The following is a 24,302-nucleotide window of genomic DNA, read 5'->3' as shown; positions in this document are numbered from 1 at the left end:
ACAGAGTGAGAAACACACACAGACAGAGTGAGAAACACAGGCAGAAAGGTCATCCCAGCCTCTGTACCCAGATGCTGTTTGATGTGTTAGTCTTTGATGAGGCTTCAATACTCTCTCTCTCTCTACTCACTTCTTGTTCCTCTCTCTTGTATGTCTTCCTCTGTTCCCAGGCTCAGACAGTATCTCCATTGAGGACGGGGTGTTCAGCTGGTGTAGAAACGATGCCCCCCACTCTGAAGAGGTATTGCTCAGAGAAGAGTGTTGTCCTATGTATTCATCCCCCCCCCCCCCCCCCCCCCCCGCCCCTCTTGACTTTGTTACTTTTATGTCAGTTGGGGGCTTACTGCATATTCCATTACTATAGTATACAAACACACAACTTACTGCATATTCTATTACTATAGTATACAAACACACAGCTTACTGCATATTCCATTACTATAGTATACAAACACACAGCTTACTGCATATTCCATTACTATAGTATACAAACACACAGCTTACTGCATATTCCATTACTATAGTATACAAACACACAGCTTACTGCATATTCCATTACTATAGTATACAAACACACAGCTTACTGCATATTCCATTACTATAGTATACAAACACACAGCTTACTGCATATTCCATTACTATAGTATACAAACACACAGCTTACTGCATATTCCATTACTATAGTATACATTCACGTATCTTACTGCATATTCCATTACTATAGTATACAAACACACAGCCTCTAACTCCTCTCTTGCTGTCTCGCTCTCCCTCGCTCCCTCTATCCCTCTCCCTCGCTCCCTCTATCCCTCTCCCTCGCTCCCTCTATCCCTCTCTTCTTCTCTTTCTCTCTCTCTTCTTCTCTTTCTCCCTCTATCCCTCTCTCTATCTCCCTCGCTCTCTTTCTTTCTCTAACTCTCTCCTTCTCCCTCTATCCTTCTGTCTCTGCAGGTTGAGTGTACGTATCCCAGATGGGTCTCTGGTAGCTGTGGTGGGACACGTTGGCTCAGGGAAATCCTCTCTGCTCTCTGCTCTGCTGGGGGAGATGGAGAAACTAGAGGGATCTGTCTCTGTCAAGGTACAACACTGACAACATAGACAGAGAGAGTGAGAGAGAGTGAGAGAGAGTGAGAGAGAGTGAGAGAGAGTGAGAGAGAGTGAGAGAGAGTGAGAGAGAGTGAGAGAGAGTGAGAGAGAGTGAGAGAGAGTGAGAGAGAGTGAGAGAGAGAGAGAGAGTGAGAGAGAGTGAGAGAGAGTGAGAGAGAGAGCGTGAGAGAGAGAGATGTGATTGGGTGTTGTTGTTTTAAAGGAAACTCCTTCCATATCTGTATACTTTTGTAGAGTCCAGGTGTGTAGCCAGGGAGACAGATAGTAGGGGTGTTGACAGAGGCTGGCCAAGGTGGGTCGCCAACCCACGTCAGCAGGGGCATGGGGTCTGGAGCTGGCCAAGGTGGGGCTCCAACCCACGTCAGCAGGGGCATGTGGTCTGGAGCTGGCCAAGGTGGGGCTCCAACCCACGTCAGCAGGGGCATGGGGTCTGGAGCTGGCCAAGGTGGGGCTCCAACCCACGTCAGCAGGGGCATGGGGTCTGGAGCTGGCCAAGGTGGGGCTCCAACCCACGTCAGCAGGGGCATGGGGTCTGGAGCTGGCTAAGGTGGGGCTCCAACCCACGTCAGCAGGGGCATGTGGTCTGGAGCTGGCCAAGGTGGGGCTCCAACCCACGTCAGCAGGGGCATGGGGTCTGGAGCTGGCCATGGTGGGGCTCCAACCCACGTCAGCAGGGGCATGTGGTCTGGAGCTGGCCAAGGTGGGGCTCCAACCCACGTCAGCAGGGACATGGGGTCCAGAGTCTGGAGCTGGCCAAGGTGGGGCTCCAACCCACGCCAGCAGGGAAATGGGGTCCAGAGTCTGGAGCTGGCCATGGTGGGGCTCCAACCCACGTCAGCAGGGGCATGGGGTCTGGAGCTGGTCAAGGTGGGGCTCCAACCCACGTCAGCAGGGGCATGTGGTCTGGAGCTGGCCAAGGTGGGGCTCCAACCCACGTCAGCAGGGGCATGTGGTCTGGAGCTGGCCAAGGTGGGGCTCCAACCCACGTCAGCAGGGGCATGGGGTCTGGAGCTGGCCAAGGTGGGGCTCCAACCCACGTCAGCAGGGGCATGGGGTCTGGAGCTGGCCAAGGTGGGGCTCCAACCCACGTCAGCAGGGGCATGGGGTCTGGAGCTGGCCAAGGTGGGGCTCCAACCCACGTCAGCAGGGGCATGGGGTCTGGAGCTGGCCAAGGTGGGGCTCCAACCCACGTCAGCAGGGGCATGGGGTCTGGAGCTGGCCAAGGTGGGGCTCCAACCCACGTCAGAAGGGGCATGGGGTCTGGAGCTGGCCAAGGTGGGGCTCCAACCCACGTCAGCAGGGGCATGGGGTCTGGAGCTGGCCAAGGTGGGGCTCCAACCCACGTCAGCAGGGGCATGGGGTCTGGAGCTGGCCAAGGTGGGGCTCCAACCCACGTCAGCAGGGGCATGGGGTCTGGAGCTGGCCAAGGTGGGGCTCCAACCCACGTCAGCAGGGGCATGGGGTCTGGAGCTGGCCAAGGTGGGGCTCCAACCCACGTCAGCAGGGGCATGGGGTCTGGAGCTGGCCAAGGTGGGGCTCCAACCCACGTCAGCAGGGGCATGGGGTCTGGAGCTGGCCAAGGTGGGGCTCCAACCCACGTCAGCAGGGGCATGGGGTCTGGAGCTGGCCAAGGTGGGGCTCCAACCCACGTCAGCAGGGGCATGGGGTCTGGAGCTGGCCAAGGTGGGGCTCCAACCCACGTCAGCAGGGGCATGGGGTCTGGAGCTGGCCAAGGTGGGGCTCCAACCCACGTCAGCAGGGGCATGGGGTCTGGAGCTGGCCAAGGTGGGGCTCCAACCCACGTCAGCAGGGGCATGGGGTCTGGAGCTGGCCAAGGTGGGGCTCCAACCCACGTCAGCAGGGGCATGGGGTCTGGAGCTGGCCAAGGTGGGGCTCCAACCCACGTCAGCAGGGGCATGGGGTCTGGAGCTGGCCAAGGTGGGGCTCCAACCCACGTCAGCAGGGGCATGGGGTCTGGAGCTGGCCAAGGTGGGGCTCCAACCCACGTCAGCAGGGGCATGGGGTCTGGAGCTGGCCAAGGTGGGGCTCCAACCCACGTCAGCAGGGGCATGGGGTCTGGAGCTGGCCAAGGTGGGGCTCCAACCCACGTCGGCAGGGGCATGGGGTCTGGAGCTGGCCAAGGTGGGGCTCCAACCCACGTCAGCAGGGGCATGGGGTCTAGAGCTGGCCAAGGTGGGGCTCCAACCCACGTCAGCAGGGGCATGGGGTCTGGAGCTGGCCAAGGTGGGGCTCCAACCCACGTCAGCAGGGGCATGGGGTCTGGAGCTGGCCAAGGTGGGGCTCCAACCCACGTCAGCAGGGGCATGGGGTCTGGAGCTGGCCAAGGTGGGGCTCCAACCCACGTCAGCAGGGGCATGGGGTCTGGAGCTGGCCAAGGTGGGGCTCCAACCCACGTCAGCAGGGGCATGGGGTCTGGAGCTGGCCAAGGTGGGGCTCCAACCCACGTCAGCAGGGGCATGGGGTCTGGAGCTGGCCAAGGTGGGGCTCCAACCCACGTCAGCAGGGGCATGGGGTCTGGAGCTGGCCAAGGTGGGGCTCCAACCCACGTCAGCAGGGGCATGGGGTCTGGAGCTGGCCAAGGTGGGGCTCCAACCCACGTCAGCAGGGGCATGGGGTCTGGAGCTGGCCAAGGTGGGGCTCCAACCCACGTCAGCAGGGGCATGGGGTCTGGAGCTGGCCAAGGTGGGGCTCCAACCCACGTCAGCAGGGGCATGGGGTCTGGAGCTGGCCAAGGTGGGGCTCCAACCCACGTCAGCAGGGGCATGGGGTCTGGAGCTGGCCAAGGTGGGGCTCCAACCCACGTCAGCAGGGGCATGGGGTCTGGAGCTGGCCAAGGTGGGGCTCCAACCCACGTCAGCAGGGGCATGGGGTCCAGAGTCTGGAGCTGGCCAAGGTGGGGCTCCAACCCACGTCAGCAGGGGCATGTGGTCTGGAGCTGGCCAAGGTGGGGCTCCAACCCACATCAGCAGGGGCATGGGGTCTGGAGCTGGCCAAGGTGGGGCTCCAACCCACGTCAGCAGGGGCATGGGGTCTGGAGCTGACCAAGGTGGGGCTCCAACCCACGTCAGCAGGGGCATGGGGTCTGGAGCTGGCCAAGGTGGGGCTCCAACCCACGTCAGCAGGGGCATGTGGTCTGGAGCTGGCCAAGGTGGGGCTCCAACCCACGTCAGCAGGGGCATGTGGTCTGGAGCTGGCCAAGGTGGGGCTCCAACCCACGTCAGCAGGGGCATGGGGTCTGGAGCTGGCCAAGGTGGGGCTCCAACCCACGTCAGCAGGGGCATGGGGTCTGGAGCTGGCCAAGGTGGGGCTCCAACCCACGTCAGCAGGGGCATGGGGTCTGGACCTGGCCAAGGTGGGGCTCCAACCCACGTCAGCAGGGGCATGGGGTCTGGAGCTGGCCAAGGTGGGGCTCCAACCCACGTCAGCAGGGGCATGGGGTCTGGAGCTGTCCACGGTGGGGCTCCAACCCACGTCAGCAGGGGCATGGGGTCTGGAGCTGGCCAAGGTGGGGCTCCAACCCACGTCAGCAGGGGCATGGGGTCTGGAGCTGGCCAAGGTGGGGCTCCAACCCACGTCAGCAGGGGCATGGGGTCTGGAGCTGGCCAAGGTGGGGCTCCAACCCACGTCAGCAGGGGCATGGGGGCCAGAGTCTGGAGCTAAGACTCCAGACCACGACATGATGTAGTTGGTTTTAACGTCAGCAGCTATGACTGTTGATGTTATGTGTCTCCCCCTCCCTCCCTCTCTCACTCCCCCCACTATCTCTCTCTCTCTCTTTCCCTCTCTCTCTCCAGGGCTCTGTGGCCTATGTACCTCAGCAGGCGTGGATCCAGAATGCCACCCTGAAAGACAACATAGTGTTTGGTCAGGAGAGGAAGGAGAGCTGGTACCACAGAGTGGTGGAGGCCTGCGCCCTGCTGCCAGACCTGGAGATCCTGCCTGCTGGAGACGGCACTGAGATCGGGGAGAAGGTGAGGACAGGAGGGGGTCTGGTGGGGGTTAGATCAGGGAGAAGGTGAGGACAGGAGGGGGTCTGGTGGGGGTTAGATCAGGGAGAAGGTGAGGACAGGAGGGGGTCTGGTGGGGGTTAGATCGGGGAGAAGGTGAGGACAGGAGGGGGTCTGGTGGGGGTTAGATCGGGGAGAAGGTGAGGATAGGAGGGGGTCTGGTGGGGGTTAGATCGGGGAGAAGGTGAGGATAGGAGGGGGTCTGGTGGTGGTTAGATCCTGCTGTTCAGGTGGTGAACAGAGAAACCGTGTCTGGTCTTGGGCGCTGGCAGTATTGATGGTTGTATTTAACACGGGTGTCTTCTCTCCTCCTCACCCTCCTCACCCTCCTCCTCCCCCTTCTCCCCCTCCTCCTCCTCCTCCCCCTCCCCCTCCTCAGGGTGTGAACCTGTCAGGGGGTCAGAAGCAGAGGGTCAGTCTGGCCAGGGCGGTCTACTGCGACTGTGCTGTCTATCTATTGGACGATCCTCTGTCGGCGGTCGACGCCCACGTGGGCAAACACATCTTCGAGAAGGTTGTCGGGCCCCAGGGAGTCCTCAAGGACAGGGTAAGAGGTCAGGGTTTATAATAGGGATGTGATTTGGTTTACAGTGTGACTCTCTCTGTGTGTGTGACTGATTTTTGTCTCTGTAGACTCGTGCTGGTGACACTGTGTGTGTCTTCCTTTTATAGGACGCCACACACACGTAATGGGACGTCCTTGCTGGTGGCGGGTCTACTCGTTAGGGGCGGGTCTACTCGTTAGGGGCGGGTCTACTCGTTAGGGGCGGGTCTACTCGTTAGGGGCGGGTCTACTCGTTAGGGGTGGGTCTACTCGTTAGGGGCGGGTCTACTCGTTAGGACAGTGACCTTGTCTTCCTTCAGATACAGTCTAAACAGACCAGACCCCGTTGGTATCTGGTTCCTCTACAGTCAATGAACTAATCAGACCAGACCCAGCTGGTATCTGGTTCATATTATACATTCAATGAACTAAACAGACCAGACCCAGCTGGTATCTGGTTCATATTATACAGTCAATGAACTAATCAGACCAGACCCAGCTGGTACCTGGTTCCTCTACAGTCAATGAACTAATCAGACCAGACCCAGCTGGTACCTGGTTCCTCTACAGTCAATGAACTAAACAGACCAGACCCAGCTGGTACCTGGTTCCTCTACAGTCAATTAACTAAACAGACCAAACCCAGCTGTTACCTGGTTCCTCTACAGTCAATGAACTAATCAGACCAGACCCAGCTGGTATCTGGTTCCTCTACAGTCAATGAACTAATCAGACCAGACCCAGCTGGTACCTGGTTCCTCTACAGTCAATGAACTAATCAGACCAGACCCAGCTGGTACCTGGTTCCTCTACAGTCAATGAACTAATCAGACCAGACCCAGCTGGTATCCCATATTGATGTCACCTGTTAAATCCACTTCAATCAGTGTAGATGAAGGGGAGGAGACCTGGTTAAAGAGGAAGGGGAGGGGACAGGTTAAAGAGGAAGGGGAGGAGACCAGGTTAAAGAGGAAGGGGAGGAGACCTGGTTAAAAATGAAGGGCAGGAGACCAGGTTAAAGAGGAAGGGCAGGAGACCAGGTTAAAGAGGAAGGGGAGGAGACCAGGTTAAAGAGGAAGGGCAGGAGACCAGGTTAAAGAGGAAGGGCAGGAGACCAGGTTAAAGAGGAAGGGCAGGAGACCAGGTTAAAGAGGAAGGGGAGGAGACCAGGTTAAAGAGGAAGGGGAGGAGACCAGGTTAAAGAGGAAGGGGAGGAGACCAGGTTAAAGAGGAAGGGCAGGAGACCAGGTTAAAGAGGAAGGGGAGGAGACCAGGTTAAAGAGGAAGGGCAGGAGACCAGGTTAAAGAGGAAGGGCAGGAGACCAGGTAAAGAGGAAGGGCAGGAGACCAGGTTAAAGAGGAAGGGCAGGAGACCAGGTTAAAGAGGAAGGGCAGGAGACCAGGTTAAAGAGGAAGGGGAGGAGACCTGGTTAAAGAGGAAGGGGAGGAGACCAGGTTAAAGAGGAAGGGCAGGAGACCAGGTTAAAGAGGAAGGGCAGGAGACCAGGTTAAAGAGGAGGGCAGGAGACCAGGTTAAAGAGGAAGGGCAGGAGACCAGGTTAAAGAGGAAGGGGAGGAGACCATGGTTAAAGAGGAAGGGGAGGAGACCTGGTTAAAGAGGAAGGGGAGGAGACCAGGTTAAAGAGGAAGGGGAGGAGACCAGGTTAAAGAGGAAGGGGAGGAGACCAGGTTAAAGAGGAAGGGAGGAGACCAGGTTAAAGAGGAAGGGGAGGAGACCAGGTTAAAGAGGAAGGGGAGGAGACCAGGTTAAAGAGGAAGGGGAGGAGACCAGGTTAAAGAGGAAGGGGAGGAGACCAGGTTAAGAGGAAGGGGAGGAGACCAGGTTAAAGAGGAAGGGGAGGACACCTGGTTAAAGAGGAAGGGGAGGACACCCTGGTTAAAGAGGAAGGGGAGGAGACCTGGTTAAAGAGGAAGGGGAGGAGACCAGGTTAAAGAGGAAGGGGAGGAGACCTGGTTAAAGAGGAAGGGGAGGAGACCTGGTTAAAGTGGAAGGGGAGGAGACCAGGTTAAAGAGGAAGGGGAGGAGACCTGGTTAAAGGAGGATTTTTAAGCCTTGAGACAACTGAGACATGGATTGTGTCTGTGTACCATATCTATCTTCAATCTGTCAATTCAACTAAAATCCCTTAATATACTGGATCTATTTAACAAGCCCTACTCTGACCCTCTATGTGTGTGTGTCTCTGTCTCTGTAGACTCGGGTCCTGGTGACCCACGGTCTGAGCTTCCTGCCCCAGGCAGATCTGATCCTGGTGATGGTGGAGGGAGAGATCACTGAGAGGGGCTCCTACCTGGAGCTGATGGCACGGGACGGGGCCTTCGCTGAGTTCCTCAGGACTTACGCCAACAAAGAGCAGGAAGATGACGAATCAGGTGACATATGTTATCTTCATCATCATCATCAGCAGCTAGCTAGCTACATCTCTACACTATAGTCATTTAATGTATTACATGTAATCAGTTACTTCCCAACCCTGCCTTTCACTATTGTTTTTCTATTTAATGTATTTTTACGTTTGTCTCTTTCTCATCTCCCTCTTCTCTCTCTTCTCATCTCCCTCTTCTCTCCTCTGTCTCCTTCTACTTTCTCCTCTCCCTCTTCTCTCTCTTCTGTCTCCTTCTACTTTCTCCTCTCTCCTTCACTCGTGTCTTTCTCTCTCTTCTCATCTCCCTCTTCTCTCTCTTCTCTGTCTCCTTCCACTTTCTCCTCTCTCCTTCACTCGTGTCTTTCTCTCTCTTCTCATCTCCCTCTTCTCTCTCTTCTCTGTCTCCTTCTACTTTCTCCTCTCTCCTTCACTCGTGTCTTTCTCTCTCTTCTCATCTCCCTCTTCTCTCCTCTGTCTCCTTCTACTTTCTCCTCTCTCCTTCACTCGTGTCTTTATCTCTCTTCTCATCTCCCTCTTCTCTCCTCTGTCTCCTTCTACTTTCTCCTCTCTCCTTCACTCGTGTCTTTCTCTCTCTTCTCATCTCCCTCTTCTCTCCTCTGTCTCCTTCTACTTTCTCCTCTCTCCTTCACTCGTGTCTTTCTCTCTCTTCTCATCTCCCTCTTCTCTCTCTTCTGTCTCCTTCTACTTTCTCCTCTCTCCTTCACTCGTGTCTTTCTCTCTCTTCTCTCTCTTCTTCTCTCTCTCCTCTCTTCTCCCTCTCTCTCTTCTTCTCTATCCTTCACTCTCTCTTTCTCTATCCTTCACTCTCTCTTTCTCTCTCCTTCACTCTCTTTCTCTCCTCTCTCTCTCTCCTTCACTCTCTCTTTCTCTCCTCTCTCTCTCTCCTTCACTCTCTCTTTCTCTCCTCTCTCTCTCTCCTTCACGCTCTCTTTCTCTCTCCTCTCTCCTTCTCTCTCCTCTCTTCTCCCTCTCTCTCTTCTCTCTCCTTCACTCTCTCTTCTTTCTCTCTCCTCTCTCCTTCACTCTCTTTCTCTCCTCTCTCCTTCACTCTCTTCTCTCCTCTCTCTCTCTCCTTCACTCTCTCTTTCTCTCTCTTCTCTCTCTCTCTCCTTCACTCTCTCTTTCTCTCTTCTCTCTTCTTCTCTCTTTCCTCTCTTCTCCTTCGCTCTCTCTCTCCTTCACTCTCTTCTCTCTCTTCTCTCTCTCTCCTTCGCTCTCTCTCTCCTTCACTCTCTCTCTCCTTCGCTCTCTCTCTCCTTCGCTCTCTCTCTCCTTCGCTCTCTCTCTCCTTCGCTCTCTCTCTCCTTCGCTCTCTCTCTATCTCCTCCTTCGCTCTCTCTCTCCTTCACTCTCTCCTCTCTCCTTCACTCTCTCTCTCTCTCCTTCACTCTCTCTCTCTCTCCTTCACTCTCTCTCTCTCTCCTTCACTCTCTCTCTCTCTCCTTCACTCTCTCTCTCTCTCCTTCACTCTCTCTCTCTCCTTCACTCTCTCTCTCCTTCACTCTCTATTTCTCTCCTCTCTCTCTCCTTCACTCTCTCTCTCTCCTCTCTCTCTCCTTCACTCTCTCTCTCTCCTCGCTCTCTCTCTCTCTCTCTCTCTCTCTCTCTCTCTCTCTCTCCCTTCTCTCTCTCTCTCCTTCTCTCTCTCTCTCCCTTCTCTCTCTCTCTCTCTCTCTCTCTCTCCCTTCTCTCTCTCTCTCTCATTCTCTCTCTCTCCCTTCGCTCTCTCTCTCTCATTCTCTCTTTCATTCTCCTTCTTTCTCTTTCTTTCATCCCCCTTTTTTGTCCTGTCTGCCATTCAGAAGAGGGGAGGGAGGAGGAGGAGGATACTGAAGGTTTGATTGGTTGTCTGTCCCCCTAGGAGACTTGGGTTGTGTCCCAAATGGAACCATATTCACTATGTAGTGTACTTGTTTGGACCAGAGCCAAAATGAGTCCTATGTAGGGAATAGATCGCCATCTGGGACACAGCCTTGGTTTAGTCAGGGTCTCTATCCTAATACAGGCCTACCTCTCCTTGTCTCCTCCCTATTTCCCTTAAGAAACACTACTGATCTGGACTGGTAGCTTTGTTCCACCCTCCTGATCTGTTAGGAGAGCACAGGGGGTCAGGATGGGGTCAGGCTACAGGACTGGTGTGGAGATAATAAATAAATAAATAATTGGTTTAGTTGGGTGGAATTCCAGGAACTATTTTTCACATCAGTGTCTCTGATTTAAGATTGTCACTCTGATCGGAGGGTATGAGGTCACTCTGATCTGAGGGTATGAGGTCACTCTGATCTGAGGGTATGAGGTCACTCTGATCTGAGGGTATGAGGTCACTCTGATCTGAGGGTATGAGGTCACTCTGATCTGAGGGTATGAGGTCACTCTGATCTGAGGGTATGAGGTCACTCTGATCTGAGGGTATGAGGTCACTCTGATCTGAGGGTATGAGGTCACTTTGATATGAGGGTATGAGGTCACTCTGGTATGCGGGTATGAGGTCACTGAGGTCACTGGGTATGAGGTCACTGATCTGAGGGTATGAGGTCACTGATCTGAGGGTATGAGGTCACTGATCTGAGGGTATGAGGTCACTGATCTGAGGGTATGAGGTCACTGATCTGAGGGTATGAGGTCACTGATCTGAGGGTATGAGGTCACTGATCTGAGGGTATGAGGTCACTGATCTGAGGGTATGAGGTCACTGATCTGAGGGTATGAGGTCACTGATCTGAGGGCATGAGGTCACTGATCTGAGGGCATGAGGTCACTGATCTGAGGGCATGAGGTCACTGATCTGAGGGCATGAGGTCACTGATCTGAGGGCATGAGGTCACTGATCTGAGGGCATGAGGTCACTGATCTGAGGGCATGAGGTCACTGATCTGAGGGCATGAGGTCACTGATCTGAGGGTATGAGGTCACTCTGATATGAGGGTATGAGGTCACGAGGTCACTGATCTGAGGGTATGAGGTAACTCTGATCTGAGGGTATGAGGTCACTCTGATCTGAGGGTATGAGGTTACTCTGATCTGGGGCTATGAGACAAGGGTGGTAGGCCATGTAAAGGCTGTGTAAAGATGGCCCTGCAGTATGGATACACAAGACAGCCTGGCTCATGCATGTGTTTGCATGTCAGCTACACTAAGTGTGATGGCTGGACAATGGGCTGAGGCTGTGAGGTGCCAGGGTTGGGTGGGGCTGGATCCTGGGGTCTGAGTATGATGGCTGGGCAATGGGCTGAGGCTGTGAGGTGTCAGGGTTGGGTGGGGCTGGATCCTGGGGTCTGAGTGTGATGGGGAAGGAACTGCGTGAGATTCTGGCTGGCGTTGACACAATTTCACAGTTTGGGTGGAAATGTTCTGATCAATTTGAATGGGTTTACAATGCATGAAACCAGTTGAGTTATACAGCATCTTGTCAAGGGTTTGAAGACACAGAATCACTTTTTGACATGAGCATGGGGTGATGTTTAAAACCATTTAGTTGTGACAACACGGAGAGTTTATCTCACTGGTATCATTACAACATGATATCAGTGATGCTGGATGGGTACCCTGATTGGTATCGTTACTACATGATATCAGTGATGCTGGATGGATACCCTGGTTGTTATCGTTACTACATGATATCAGTGATGCTGGATGGATACCCTGGTTGGTATCATTACAACATGATATCAGTGATGCTGGATGGATACCCTGGTTGGTATCGTTACAACATGGTATCAGTGATGCTGGATGGATACCCTGGTTGGTGTCATTATAACATGATATCAGTGATGCTGGATGGATACCCTGGTTGGTGTCATTATAACATGATATCAGTGATGCTGGATGGATACCCTGGTTGGTGTCATTATAACATGATATCAGTGATGCTGGATGGATACCCTGGTTGCTTATGATGTATTAAGCACAGCTCTGGGGTCAGGTTCAGTGTACTTCCCGAAGGGCACCCTATTCCCTGTAAAGTGCACTGCTTTAGACCAGAGCCCTGTATAGTGCACGACTTACCTATTCCCTATATCATGCACTACTTTTGACCCGGGGCCCCCATCATACCCCAATCAAAAGTAGTGCACTATTTAGGGAATAGGGTGCATTTGGGAAACAGCCTTAGTAGGCTTGGGAGATATACCGCGTATATAAAGAAGTGTTTGAGACATACAGACGGTACGACTTCCTCGCTACGAGCCACTCCACTGTTTATACAACTCTTAAAGTTCATTTGAACTATAGGACATCTAAAGATGTGTTGAAATCAGTTCTCTCCAGTTCAGGACCTCTGCGTTTGGTACTTAATAAGTAGCTGGATGTCAGGATGAAGCGTCTTGGTTACAGCAGAGATATTCCCCCTCTTCCTGGATTAAGATCCCTGGTGCCTAAATTGTTTTGTGTGTTTTTTGTGGGAAACAGCGCCCCCTTGTGTGCACTTCTGGTAATACCATACACCTCGGTATGGTACAGAAACAGTATGACATTCAGGGGAGGTTGGGTTAAACCCCCGGAAGACACATTTCAGTTGAATGCATTCAGTTGTACAACGGACTAGGTATCTCCCCCATCTCCCATCTGGATACTGCTCAACCCTGCTCCTTAGTTTCTATCCTAGTAGTTAAGGTTAGGATTGGGGCGTGGTGATCTGACCTGAGACCACTGCTAAGGGGCAGGTGTTTCCCTGGAGCTGTTCTGACCCTGCTTTGTGTGGTGCTAATGCTGCTAGGGTTATTCTAGCTGTGTGTGTGTGTGTGCTTGTGTGTGCGTGTGAGATGTACTCCCTATAATCAGTGAATGGTCTGACCAGGTCTCTTCTCTGGGCTGTCTAGACTCTGCACCAAAGAGAGGACTGGAGAATGGACTTCCTGCTGCTGTGATTGGGTGAGTGAACACTCCACTTTGCTGAAATCCCTGGCTTTACAGCTCACGCTAAACTCTACAAACATCTCAAATCTCTGGCACACTCTCTCTGTCTCTGTGTCTCTAGTCAGAACCATACCAGTACAACTCTCTCTCTCTGTCTCTCTGTCTCTGTGTCTCTAGTCAGAACCATACCAGTACAACTCTCTCTCTGTCTCTCTGTCTCTGTGTCTCTAGTCAGAACCATACCAGTACAACTCTCTCTCTCTGTCTCTCTCTGTCTCTGTCTCTCTCTGTCTCTGTCTCTGTGTGTCTCCAGTCAGAACCATACCAGTACATCTCTGTCTCTCTCTCTGTGTCTCTAGTCAGAACCATACCAGTACAACTCTCTCTCTCTGTCTCTCTCTGTCTCTGTCTCTCTCTCTGTCTCTCTCTGTCTCTCTGTCTCTCTCTGTCTCCAGTCAGAACCATACCAGTACATCAGCAGTGAGGACAGAAGGAGAAGTCCTGGGGAAGAAGGCCAAGAACGCTGAGGTGGGGAGAATCACAGAGGCTGACAAGGCCAACACCGGGCGGGTAAGAGGCTGTGTGTGTGTGAGATCTTAAATGACTCCCTATTAACAGTCAATGTAGTATACCAGAGCCTCAGAGCAACTGTCCATCTCTTACATTGAACCTCTCTCTTCTCTTGGTCTCTCTCGCTCTTTTTTTCTCTTTCTCTGTGTCTCTTTCTCTCTTTTCTTGGCCTCTCTTTCTTTCTCTCTCTCCTATCTTTTCTTTGTCTCTCTCTCTCTTCCCTCTGTTCTTGGTTTCCTCTCATTTCTTGGTCTCTTTCTCTCTCTCGCTCGCTCTCTTCCCTCTTGGTCTCTCTCTTTTCTTGGTCTCTCTCTGTCTCTCTCTTTTCTTGGTCTCTTTCTCGCTCTCTGTCTCTGTCTTTCTCTCCTCTCTGATCTTGGTCTCTCTCTCTCCCCCCCCCCCCCCCCCCTCTAGGTGAAGTTGTCAGTATTCTGGGAGTATATGAAGGCTATAGGGGTGGTGTTGTCCTGCGTCAGTATCTTCCTGTTCTTCAGTCACCACTTCGCCTCTCTCTTCTCTAACTACTGGCTCAGTCTGTGGACTGACGACCCAGTCGTCAACGGAACCCAGCCCAGCAGAGAGATGAGACTGGGGGTGTACGGAGCTCTGGGGGCCTCACAGGGTAAGGACAGGGGGGGGGGGTTAGTCTGTGTGTCTGTGGGTGGTATCCTGGTCTGTCTACAAGTCTTTATGTTCAACTCTCTCCCTTCCTCTCTCCTCTCTCTTCTCTCAATTCCCCCTCCCCTCCCCTCGCTCTCCTCCCCCTCTCTTTTTCCCCTTCTCCCCAAACCCCTTCCCCACTCTCTTCTCCCCCTCTCTCCTCCTTTACTCCCCATAACCCCCTCCCCTCCCCTCGCTCTCCTCCCTCTCGCTCTTTCCCCTTCCCCTCTCTCTCTCACCATACCCCCCCTCTCTCCCCTCATACCCCTGTCCCCCCTCTCTCTCACCATACCCCCCCCCTCACTCCCCTATACCCCCTTCCACCCTCTCTCACCGTACCCCCCCTCTCCTCCCCCCCTCTCTCTCCCCTATACCCCCTTCCTGTCTCTCTCTCTCTCCCCTATACCCCCCCCCCTCTCTCTCCCCTCATACCCCCTTCCTCTCTCTCTCTCACCGTTCCCCCCCCTCACTCCCCTATACCCCCTTCCACCCTCTCTCACCGTACCCCCCTCTCCCCCCCCCTCTCTCCCCTATGCCCCCTTCCCCTCTCTCTCACCGTAACCCCTCTCCTCACCCCCTCTCTCTCCCCTCATACCCCCTTCCTCTCTCTCTCTCACCGTTCCCCCCCCTCACTCCCCTATACCCCCTTCCACCCTCTCTCACCGTACCCCCCTCTCCCCCCCTCTCTCTCCCCTATACCCCCTTCCTCCCTCCCTCCCTCTCTCTCTCTCCATACCCCCCCCCTCTCTCTCACCATACCCCCCCCCCTCTCTCTCACCATATCCCCCCCTCCCTCTCTCTTCCCCCCCCTCTCTCTCCCCAATACCCCCCTTTCTCTGTCCCCATACCCCCCTCTCTCTCTCAGGCATAGCTGTGTTCTGCTACTCCATCTCTGTCTCTATCGGTGGTATATTAGCATCACGCTACCTCCACCAGTCCATGCTGTACAACGTACTGCGCTCCCCCATGTCCTTCTTTGAGCGCACCCCCAGCGGTAACCTGGTGAACCGTTTCTCCAAGGAGACAGACACCATTGACTCTATCATCCCAAGGTTTTTACAGAAAATAAATATATCTATATATTTGTACAGAAAATCCTTAAATTATTTATTATTTATTTTATTTTTTAAGTTGTCGATTTTATTATGTCTGTATAACATTTTTGTGTATTTATGAAAATGTGAAATTGTCTGAAATTTGTGTGTCACCTGCTGTTGATACCATGTAATGCCGCCTTATAGAAGGAAATATGTCCGTGTCGCCTGCTGTTGGTACCATGTAATGCCACCTTATAGAAGGAAATATGTCCCTGTCGCCTGCTGTTGGTACCATGTAATGCCGCCTTATAGAAGGAAATATGTCCCTGTCGCCTGCTGTTGGTACCATGTAATGCCGCCTTATAGAAGGAAATATGTCCCTGTCGCCTGCTGTTGGTACCATGTAATGCCGCCTTCTCTCCTCTCTCCCCAGTATCATTAAGATGTTCATGGGCTCCATGTTCAACGTAGTAGGATCCTGTGTGGTCATACTGATCGCTACTCCACTAGTGGCTATTATCATACCTCCTCTGGGGATACTCTACTTCTTTGTCCAGGTGGGTCGCTGAGGGGGGGGTTAGAGAGCGAGGGCGGGTGAGGGAAAGAGTGAGTTAGAGAGAGGGGGTGTGAGAGAGAGAGGGGGTGTGAGAGAGGAGGTGTGTGAAAGAGAGTGGGGGGGTTAGAGAGGGAGGGGGGATGGGAGAGAGGGATGAGAGAGAGATCCCTCTCTCCCTACTCACTGTTATTTTATCTCCATCCATGTCATCCCTCCATCACATCCCTCCATGTCATCCCTCCATCACATCCCTCCATGTCATCCCTCCATCGCATCCCTCCATGTCATCCCTCCATCACATCCCTCCATGTCATCCCTCCATCACATCCCTCCATGTCATCCCTCCATCACATCCCTCCATGTCATCCCTCCATCACATCCCTCCATGTCATCCCTCCATCACATCCCTCCATGTCATCCCTCCATCACATCCCTCCATGTCATCCCTCCATCACATCCCTCCATCACATCCCTCCGTGTCATCTCTCCATCACATCCCTCCGTGTCATCCCTCCATGTCATCCCTCCATGTCATCCCTCATCACATCCCTCCATGTCATCCCTCCATCACATCCCTCCGTGTCATCCCTCCGTGTCATCCCTCCGTGTCATCCCTCCGTGTCATCCCTCCGTGTCATCCCTCCGTGTCATCCCTCCGTGTCATCCCTCCATCACATCCCTCCGTGTCATCCCTCCATGTCATCCCTCCATGTCATCCCTCCGTCATCCCTCCATGTCATCCCTCCGTCATCCCTCCATCACATCCCTCCGTCACATCCCTCCATCACATCCCTCCATCACATCCCTCCATCACATCCCTCCATGTCATTCCTCCATGTCATCCCTCCATCACATCCCCCGTTTCATCCCTCCATCACATCCCTCCGTGTCATCCCTCCGTGTCATCCCTCCGTGTCATCCCTCCATCACATCCCTCCGTGTCATCCCTCCGTCATCCCTCCATGTTATCCCTCCATCACATCCCTCCATCACATCCCTCCATGTCATCCCTCCATCACATCCCTCCGTCACATCCCTCCGTCACATCCCTCCGTCACATCCCTCCGTCACATCCCTCCATCACATCCCTCCATGTCATTCCTCCATGTCATTCCTCCATGTCATTCCTCCATCACATCCCTCCATGTCATCCCTCCATGTCATCCCTCCATGTCATCCCTCCATGTCATCCCTCCATCACATCCCTCCATCACATCCCTCCATGTCATCCCTCCATGTCATCCCTCCCCACAGCGTTTCTACGTGGCGTCGTCTCGTCAGTTGAAGCGTCTGGAGTCGGTCAGTCGCTCCCCGGTCTACACACACTTCAACGAGACGTTGCTAGGCGCCAGCGTCATCCGAGCCTTTGGGGAGCAGGAACGCTTCATCAGGGAGAGTGACGGTCGAGTTGACCACAACCAGAAAGCATACTACCCCAGCATCGTAGCCAACCGGTGAGGAGCGCGGTCACACACACACACCTTTATTGGTTGAATCAATAAGTCATGTTGAGATATAAAATATTTTTAAAACAAACTCCAAACTAATGAGACCTGGTCAACATTTATAGCAGGTTCAATTAACATTCACCTGCGTCTGTAGGGAACGGTACCGTAATGTCTCTAATATCTCTGTTGTAGGTGGCTGGCGGTGCGTCTGGAGTTTGGAGGTAACGGTACCGTAATGTGTCTATTATCTCTGTGTTGTAGGTGGCTGGCGGTGCGTCTGGAGTTTGTAGGGAACGGTACCGTAATGTCTCTAATATCTCTGTGTTGTAGGTGGCTGGCGGTGCGTCTGGAGTTTGTAGGGAACGGTACCGTAATGTGTCTAATATCTCTGTGTTGTAGGTGGCTGGCGGTGCTTCTGGAGGGAACCGTACCGTAATGTGTCTAATATCTGTGTGTTGTAGGTGGCTGGCGGTGCGTCTGGAGTTTGTAGGGAACGGTACCGTAATGTGTCTAATATCTCTGTGTTGTAGGTGGCTGGCGGTGCTTCTGGAGTTTGTAGGGAACGGACCGTAATGTCTCTAATATCTGTGTTGTAGGTGGCTTGCAGTGCGTCTGGAGTTTGTAGGGAACGGTACCGTAATGTCTCTAATATCTCTGTGTTGTAGGTGGCTGGCGGTGCGTCTGGAGTTTGTAGGGAACGGTACCGTAATGTGTCTAATATCTCTGTGTTGTAGGTGGCTGGCGGTGCGTCTGGAGTTTGTAGGGAACAGTACCGTAATGTCTCTAATATCTCTGTGTTGTAGGTGGCTGGCGGTGCGTCTGGAGTTTGTAGGGAACGGACCGTAATGTCTCTAATATCTCTGTGTTGTAGGTGGCTGGCAGTGCGTCTGGAGTTTGTAGGGAACGGACCGTAATGTCTCTAATATCTCTGTGTTGTAGGTGGCTGGCGGTGCGTCTGGAGTAGGTAGGGAACGGTACCGTAATGTGTCTAATATCTCTGTGTTGTAGGTGGCTGGCGGTGCGTCTGGAGGGATCGGTACCGTAATGTCTCTAATATCTCTGTGTTGTAGGTGGCTGGCGGTGCGTCTGGAGTTTGTAGGGAACGGTACCGTAATGTCTCTAATATCTCTGTGTTGTAGGTGGCTGGCGGTGCGTCTGGAGGGAACGGTACCGTAATGTCTCTAATATCTCTGTGTTGTAGGTGGCTGGCGGTGCGTCTGGAGTAGGTAGGGAACGGTACCGTAATGTGTCTAATATCTCTGTGTTGTAGGTGGCTGGCGGTGCGTCTGGAGGGATCGGTACCGTAATGTCTCTAATATCTCTGTGTTGTAGGTGGCTGGCGGTGCGTCTGGAGTTTGTAGGGAACGGTACCGTAATGTCTCTAATATCTCTGTGTTGTAGGTGGCTGGCGGTGCGTCTGGAGGGAACGGTACCGTAATGTCTCTAATATCTCTGTGTTGTAGGTGGCTGGCGGTGCGTCTGGAGTTTGTAGGGAACGGTACCGTAATGTCTCTAATATCTCTGTGTTGTAGGTGGCTGGCGGTGCGTCTGGAGGGAACGGTACCGTAATGTCTCTAATATCTCTGTGTTGTAGGTGGCTGGCGGTGCGTCTGGAGTCTGTAGGGAACGGTACCGTAATGTCTCTAATATCTCTGTGTTGTAGGTGGCTGGCGGTGCGTCTGGAGTTTGTAGGGAACGGTACCGTAATGTCTCTAATATCTCTGTGTTGTAGGTGGCTGGCGGTGCGTCTGGAGGGATCGGTACCGTAATGTCTCTAATATCTCTGTGTTGTAGGTGGCTGGCGGTGCGTCTGTAGGGAACGGTACCGTAATGTCTCTAATATCTCTGTGTTGTAGGTGGCTGGCGGTGCGTCTGGAGTTTGTAGGGAACGGTACCGTAATGTCTCTAATATCTCTGTGTTGTAGGTGGCTGGCGGTGCGTCTGGAGTTTGTAGGGAACGGTACCGTAATGTGTCTAATATCTCTGTGTTGTAGGTGGCTGGCGGTGCTTCTGGAGGGAACCGTACCGTAATGTGTCTAATATCTGTGTGTTGTAGGTGGCTGGCGGTGCGTCTGGAGTTTGTAGGGAACGGTACCGTAATGTGTCTAATATCTCTGTGTTGTAGGTGGCTTGCAGTGCGTCTGGAGTTTGTAGGGAACGGTACCGTAATGTCTCTAATATCTCTGTGTTGTAGGTGGCTGGCGGTGCGTCTGGAGTTTGTAGGGAACGGTACCGTAATGTGTCTAATATCTCTGTGTTGTAGGTGGCTGGCGGTGCATCTGGAGTTTGTAGGGAACGGACCGTAATGTCTCTAATATCTCTGTGTCGTAGGTGGCTGGCAGTGCGTCTGGAGTTTGTAGGGAACGGACCGTAATGTCTCTAATATCTCTGTGTTGTAGGTGGCTGGCGGTGCGTCTGTAGGGAACGGTACCGTAATGTCTCTAATATCTCTGTGTTGTAGGTGGCTGGCGGTGCGTCTGGAGTTTGTAGGGAATGGTACCGTAATGTCTCTAATATCTCTGTGTTGTAGGTGGCTGGCGGTGCGTCTGGAGTTTGTAGGGAACTGTACCGTAATGTCTCTAATATCTCTGTGTTGTAGGTGGCTGGCGGTGCGTCTGGAGTTTGTAGGGAACGGTACCGTAATGTCTCTAATATCTCTGTGTTGTAGGTGGCTGGCGGTGCGTCTGGAGTTTGTAGGGAACAGTACCGTAATGTCTCTAATATCTCTGTGTTGTAGGTGGCTGGCGGTGCGTCTGGAGTTTGTAGGGAACTGTACCGTAATGTCTCTAATATCTCTGTGTTGTAGGTGGCTGGCGGTGCGTCTGGAGTTTGTAGGGAACGGTACCGTAATGTCTCTAATATCTCTGTGTTGTAGGTGGCTGGCGGTGCGTCTGGAGTTTGTAGGGAACTGTATCGTAATGTTTGCTGCTCTGTTTGCTGTGATGGCTAGAGAGAGCCTCAGCCCTGGGATCATGGGCCTGTCCATTTCATACGCACTACAGGTCAGTAACGTGTGTATGTGTGTGTGTGTGTGTGTGTGTGTGTGTGTGTGTGTGTGTGTGTGTGTGTGTGTGTGTGTGTGTGTGTGTGTGTGTGTGTGTGTGTGTGTGTGTGTGTGTGTGTGTGTGTGTGGTGTTTCATAAAAAAAAACGGATGAGTTCCCTTCATTCTTTGGTTTAGTTTCACAGCCGGTCGGGTCGCCCCCCCCCCTCCCCCCAAAAAACAGGCAGTGGATGAATGAGGATCTTCAAGTTGAAGATGAACCTTGTGTTTCTGGGAAACTCACCCCAGGTTGTTTAACCCTGTCAGTCCTAAGAGCCCAGGTTGTTTAACCCTGTCAGTCCTGAGACCCCAGGTTGTTTAACCCTGTCAGTCCTAAGAGCCCAGGTTGTTTAACCCTGTCAGTCCTGAGACCCCAGGTTGTTTAACCCTGTCAGTCCTGAGACCCCAGGTTGTTTAACCCTGTCAGTCCTGAGACCCCAGGTTGTTTAACCCTGTCAGTCCTGAGACCCCAGGTTGTTTAACCCTGTCAGTCTTGAGACCCCAGGTTGTTTAACCCTGTCAGTCCTGAGACCCCAGGTTGTTTAACCCTGTCAGTCCTGAGACCCCAGGTTGTTTAACCCTGTCAGTCCTGAGACCCCAGGTTGTTTAACCCTGTCAGTCTTGAGACCCCAGGTTGTTTAACCCTGTCAGTCCTGAGACCCCAGGTTGTTTAACCCTGTCAGTCCTGAGACCCCAGGTTGTTTAACCCTGTCAGTCTTGAGACCCCAGGTTGTTTAACCCTGTCAGTCCTGAGACCCCAGGTTGTTTAACCCTGTCAGTCCTAAGAGCCCAGGTTGTTTAACCCTGTCAGTCCTGAGACCCCAGGTTGTTTAACCCTGTCAGTCCTGAGACCCCAGGTTGTTTAACCCTGTCAGTCCTGAGACCCCAGGTTGTTTAACCCTGTCAGTCCTGAGACCCCAGGTTGTTTAACCCTGTCAGTCCTGAGACCCCAGGTTGTTTAACCCTGTCAGTCCTGAGACCCCAGGTTGTTTAACCCTGTCAGTCCTGAGACCCCAGGTTGTTTAACCCTGTCAGTCCTGAGACCCCAGGTTGTTTAACCCTGTCAGTCTTGAGACCCCAGGTTGTTTAACCCTGTCAGTCCTGAGACCCCAGGTTGTTTAACCCTGTCAGTCCTGAGACCCCAGGTTGTTTAACCCTGTCAGTCCTGAGACCCCAGGTTGTTTAACCCTGTCAGTCCTGAGACCTCATGTGTGAGTCTCAGCTGTTCATAGATGACATCATAGATAGCTTTCTGGCTCTACTTTGCCTCTCTCTGTCTCCTCTCCTTCTCTCTGCCTCTCCTTCTATCTGCATCTGTCTTTCTGTCTCACTCTGTCTCTGCCTCTCCTTCTCTCTGTCTCTGCCTCTCCTTCTCTCTGTCTCTGCCTCTCCTTCTCTCTGTCTCCTTCTCTCTGTCTCCTTCTCTCTGTCTCTGCCTCTCCTTCTCTCTGTCTCTGCCTCTCTGCCCCTGTCTTTCTGTATCTCTGTCTCTCTGTCCTGTAGCTGACGGCCTCTCTGACCTGGCTAGTGAGGATGTCTTCAGATCTGGAAACCAACATTGTGGCCGTGGAGAGAGTCAAGGAGTACGAAGACACAGAGAAAGAGGTACGTCTGTGTGTGTTTATGTTCTCATGCACAACTCTGTAGGTAGAGCTGTTGTTGGGACTGTGTGTGTTGTGACTGTGTGTGTGTTGTTGTGACTGTGTGTGTTTATGTTCTCATAGACAACTCTGTAAGTAGAGCTGTGACGGCATTTTGGAAGACTGTTATTGGTCAACCAAATCTACTCCTATAAAATAACATATGACCTGCCATACTGTCCTTCAGTCAGCTGGTCTTTCTATAAAATAACATATGATCTGCCATACTGTCCTTCAGTCAGCTGGTCTTTCTATAAAATAACATATGACCTGCCATACTGTCCTTCAGTCAGCTGGTCTTTCTACTTCTATAAAATAACATATGACCTGCCATACTGTCCTTCAGTCAGCTGGTCTTTCTACTTCTATAAAGGTCATATGACCTGCCATACTGTCCTTCAGTCAGCTGGTCTTTCTATAAAATAACATATGATCTGCCATACTGTCCTTCAGTCAGCTGGTCTTTCTATAAAATAACATATGACCTGCCATACTGTCCTTCAGTCAGCTGGTCTTTCTACTCCTATAAAATAACATATGACCCGCCATACTGTCCTTCAGTCAGCTGGTCTTTCTATAAAATAACATATGACCTGCCATACTGTCCTTCAGTCAGCTGGTCTTTCTATAAAATAACATGACCTACCATACTGTCCTTCAGTCAGCTGGTCTTTCTACTCCTATAAAATAACATATGACCTGCCATACTGTCCTTCAGTCAGCTGGTCTTTCTACTCCTATAAAATAACATATGACCTGCCGTACTGTCCTTCAGTCAGCTGGTCTTTCTATTCCTATAAAATAACATATGACCTGCCATACTGTCCTTCAGTCAGCTGGTCTTTCTATTCCTATAAAATAACATATGACCTGCCATACTGTCCTTCAGTCAGCTGGTCTTTCTATAAAATAACATATGACCTGCCATACTGTCCTTCAGTCAGCTGGTCTTTCTATAAAATAACATATGACCTGCCATACTGTCCTTCAGTCAGCTGGTCTTTCTATAAAATAACATATGACCTGCCATACTGTCCTTCAGTCAGCTGGTCTTTCTATAAAATAACATATGACCTGCCATACTGTCCTTCAGTCAGCTGGTCTTTCTATAAAATAACATATGACCTGCCATACTGTCCTTCAGTCAGCTGGTCTTTCTATAAAATAACATATGACCTGCCATACTGTCCTTCAGTCAGCTGGTCTTTCTATAAAATAACATATGACCTGCCATACTGTCCTTCAGTCAGCTGGTCTTTCTACTCCTATAAAATAACATATGACCCGCCATACTGTCCTTCAGTCAGCTGGTCTTTCTATAAAATAACATATGACCTGCCATACTGTCCTTCAGTCTGCTGGTCTTTCTACTCCTATAAAATAACATATGACCTGCCATACTGTCCTTCAGTCAGCTGGTCTTTCTATAAAATAACATATGATCTGCCATACTGTCCTTCAGTCAGCTGGTCTTTCTACTTCTATAAAATAACATATGACCTGCCATACTGTCCTTCAGTCAGCTGGTCTTTCTACTCCTATAAAATAACATATGACCTGCCATACTGTCCTTCAGTCAGCTGGTCTTTCTACTCCTATAAAATAACATATGACCTGCCGTACTGTCCTTCAGTCAGCTGGTCTTTCTACTTCTATAAAATAACATATGACCTGCCATACTGTCCTTCAGTCAGCTGGTCTTTCTATTCCTATAAAATAACATATGACCTGCCATACGGTCCTTCAGTCAGCTGGTCTTTCTATTCCTATAAAATAACATATGACCTGCCATACTGTCCTTCAGTCAGCTGGTCTTTCTATAAAATAACATATGACCTGCCATACTGTCCTTCAGTCAGCTGGTCTTTCTATAAAATAACATATGACCTGCCATACTGTCCTTCAGTCAGCTGGTCTTTCTATAAAATAACATATGACCTGCCATACTGTCCTTCAGTCAGCTGGTCTTTCTATAAAATAACATATGACCTGCCATACTGTCCTTCAGTCAGCTGGTCTTTCTATAAAATAACATATGACCTGCCATACTGTCCTTCAGTCAGCTGGTCTTTCTATAAAATAACATATGACCTGCATACTGTCCTTCAGTCAGCTGGTCTTTCTATAAAATAACATATGATCTGCCATACTGTCCTTCAGTCAGCTGGTCTTTCTACTTCTATAAAATAACATATGACCTGCCATACTGTCCTTCAGTCAGCTGGTCTTTCTATAAAATAACATGACCTACCATACTGTCCTTCAGTCAGCTGGTCTTTCTACTCCTATAAAATAACATATGACCTGCCATACTGTCCTTCAGTCAGCTGGTCTTTCTACTCCTATAAAATAACATATGACCTGCCGTACTGTCCTTCAGTCAGCTGGTCTTTCTACTTCTATAAAAT

At 51.8% G+C, this 24,302-nt stretch overlaps 1 protein-coding gene across 1 annotated transcript in view; it reads left to right on the top strand.

Moving 5' to 3' along the window:
* LOC109887194 (multidrug resistance-associated protein 1-like) overlaps positions 1-24,302 on the top strand; it is a 57,764-nt gene that overhangs the window by 22,863 nt on the left and 10,599 nt on the right. Inside the window, 15 exon segments of the mRNA XM_031821792.1 lie at positions 171-226; positions 228-241; positions 952-1,078; positions 4,923-5,099; positions 5,515-5,682; positions 7,896-8,073; positions 9,890-9,922; positions 12,905-12,956; positions 13,397-13,511; positions 13,926-14,133; positions 15,037-15,223; positions 15,642-15,765; positions 17,019-17,218; positions 20,088-20,214; positions 21,758-21,859. Of these exon segments, the coding sequence (XP_031677652.1) occupies positions 171-226; positions 228-241; positions 952-1,078; positions 4,923-5,099; positions 5,515-5,682; positions 7,896-8,073; positions 9,890-9,922; positions 12,905-12,956; positions 13,397-13,511; positions 13,926-14,133; positions 15,037-15,223; positions 15,642-15,765; positions 17,019-17,218; positions 20,088-20,214; positions 21,758-21,859 (1,868 nt within the window).

The sequence above is a fragment of the Oncorhynchus kisutch genome, unplaced genomic scaffold (genome assembly GCF_002021735.2).
Source record: "Oncorhynchus kisutch isolate 150728-3 unplaced genomic scaffold, Okis_V2 scaffold4017, whole genome shotgun sequence".
NCBI lineage: Eukaryota > Metazoa > Chordata > Actinopteri > Salmoniformes > Salmonidae > Oncorhynchus > Oncorhynchus kisutch.
Note: the sequence above shows the minus strand (reverse complement) of the source record. Positions and strands in the feature narration are given on the sequence as shown.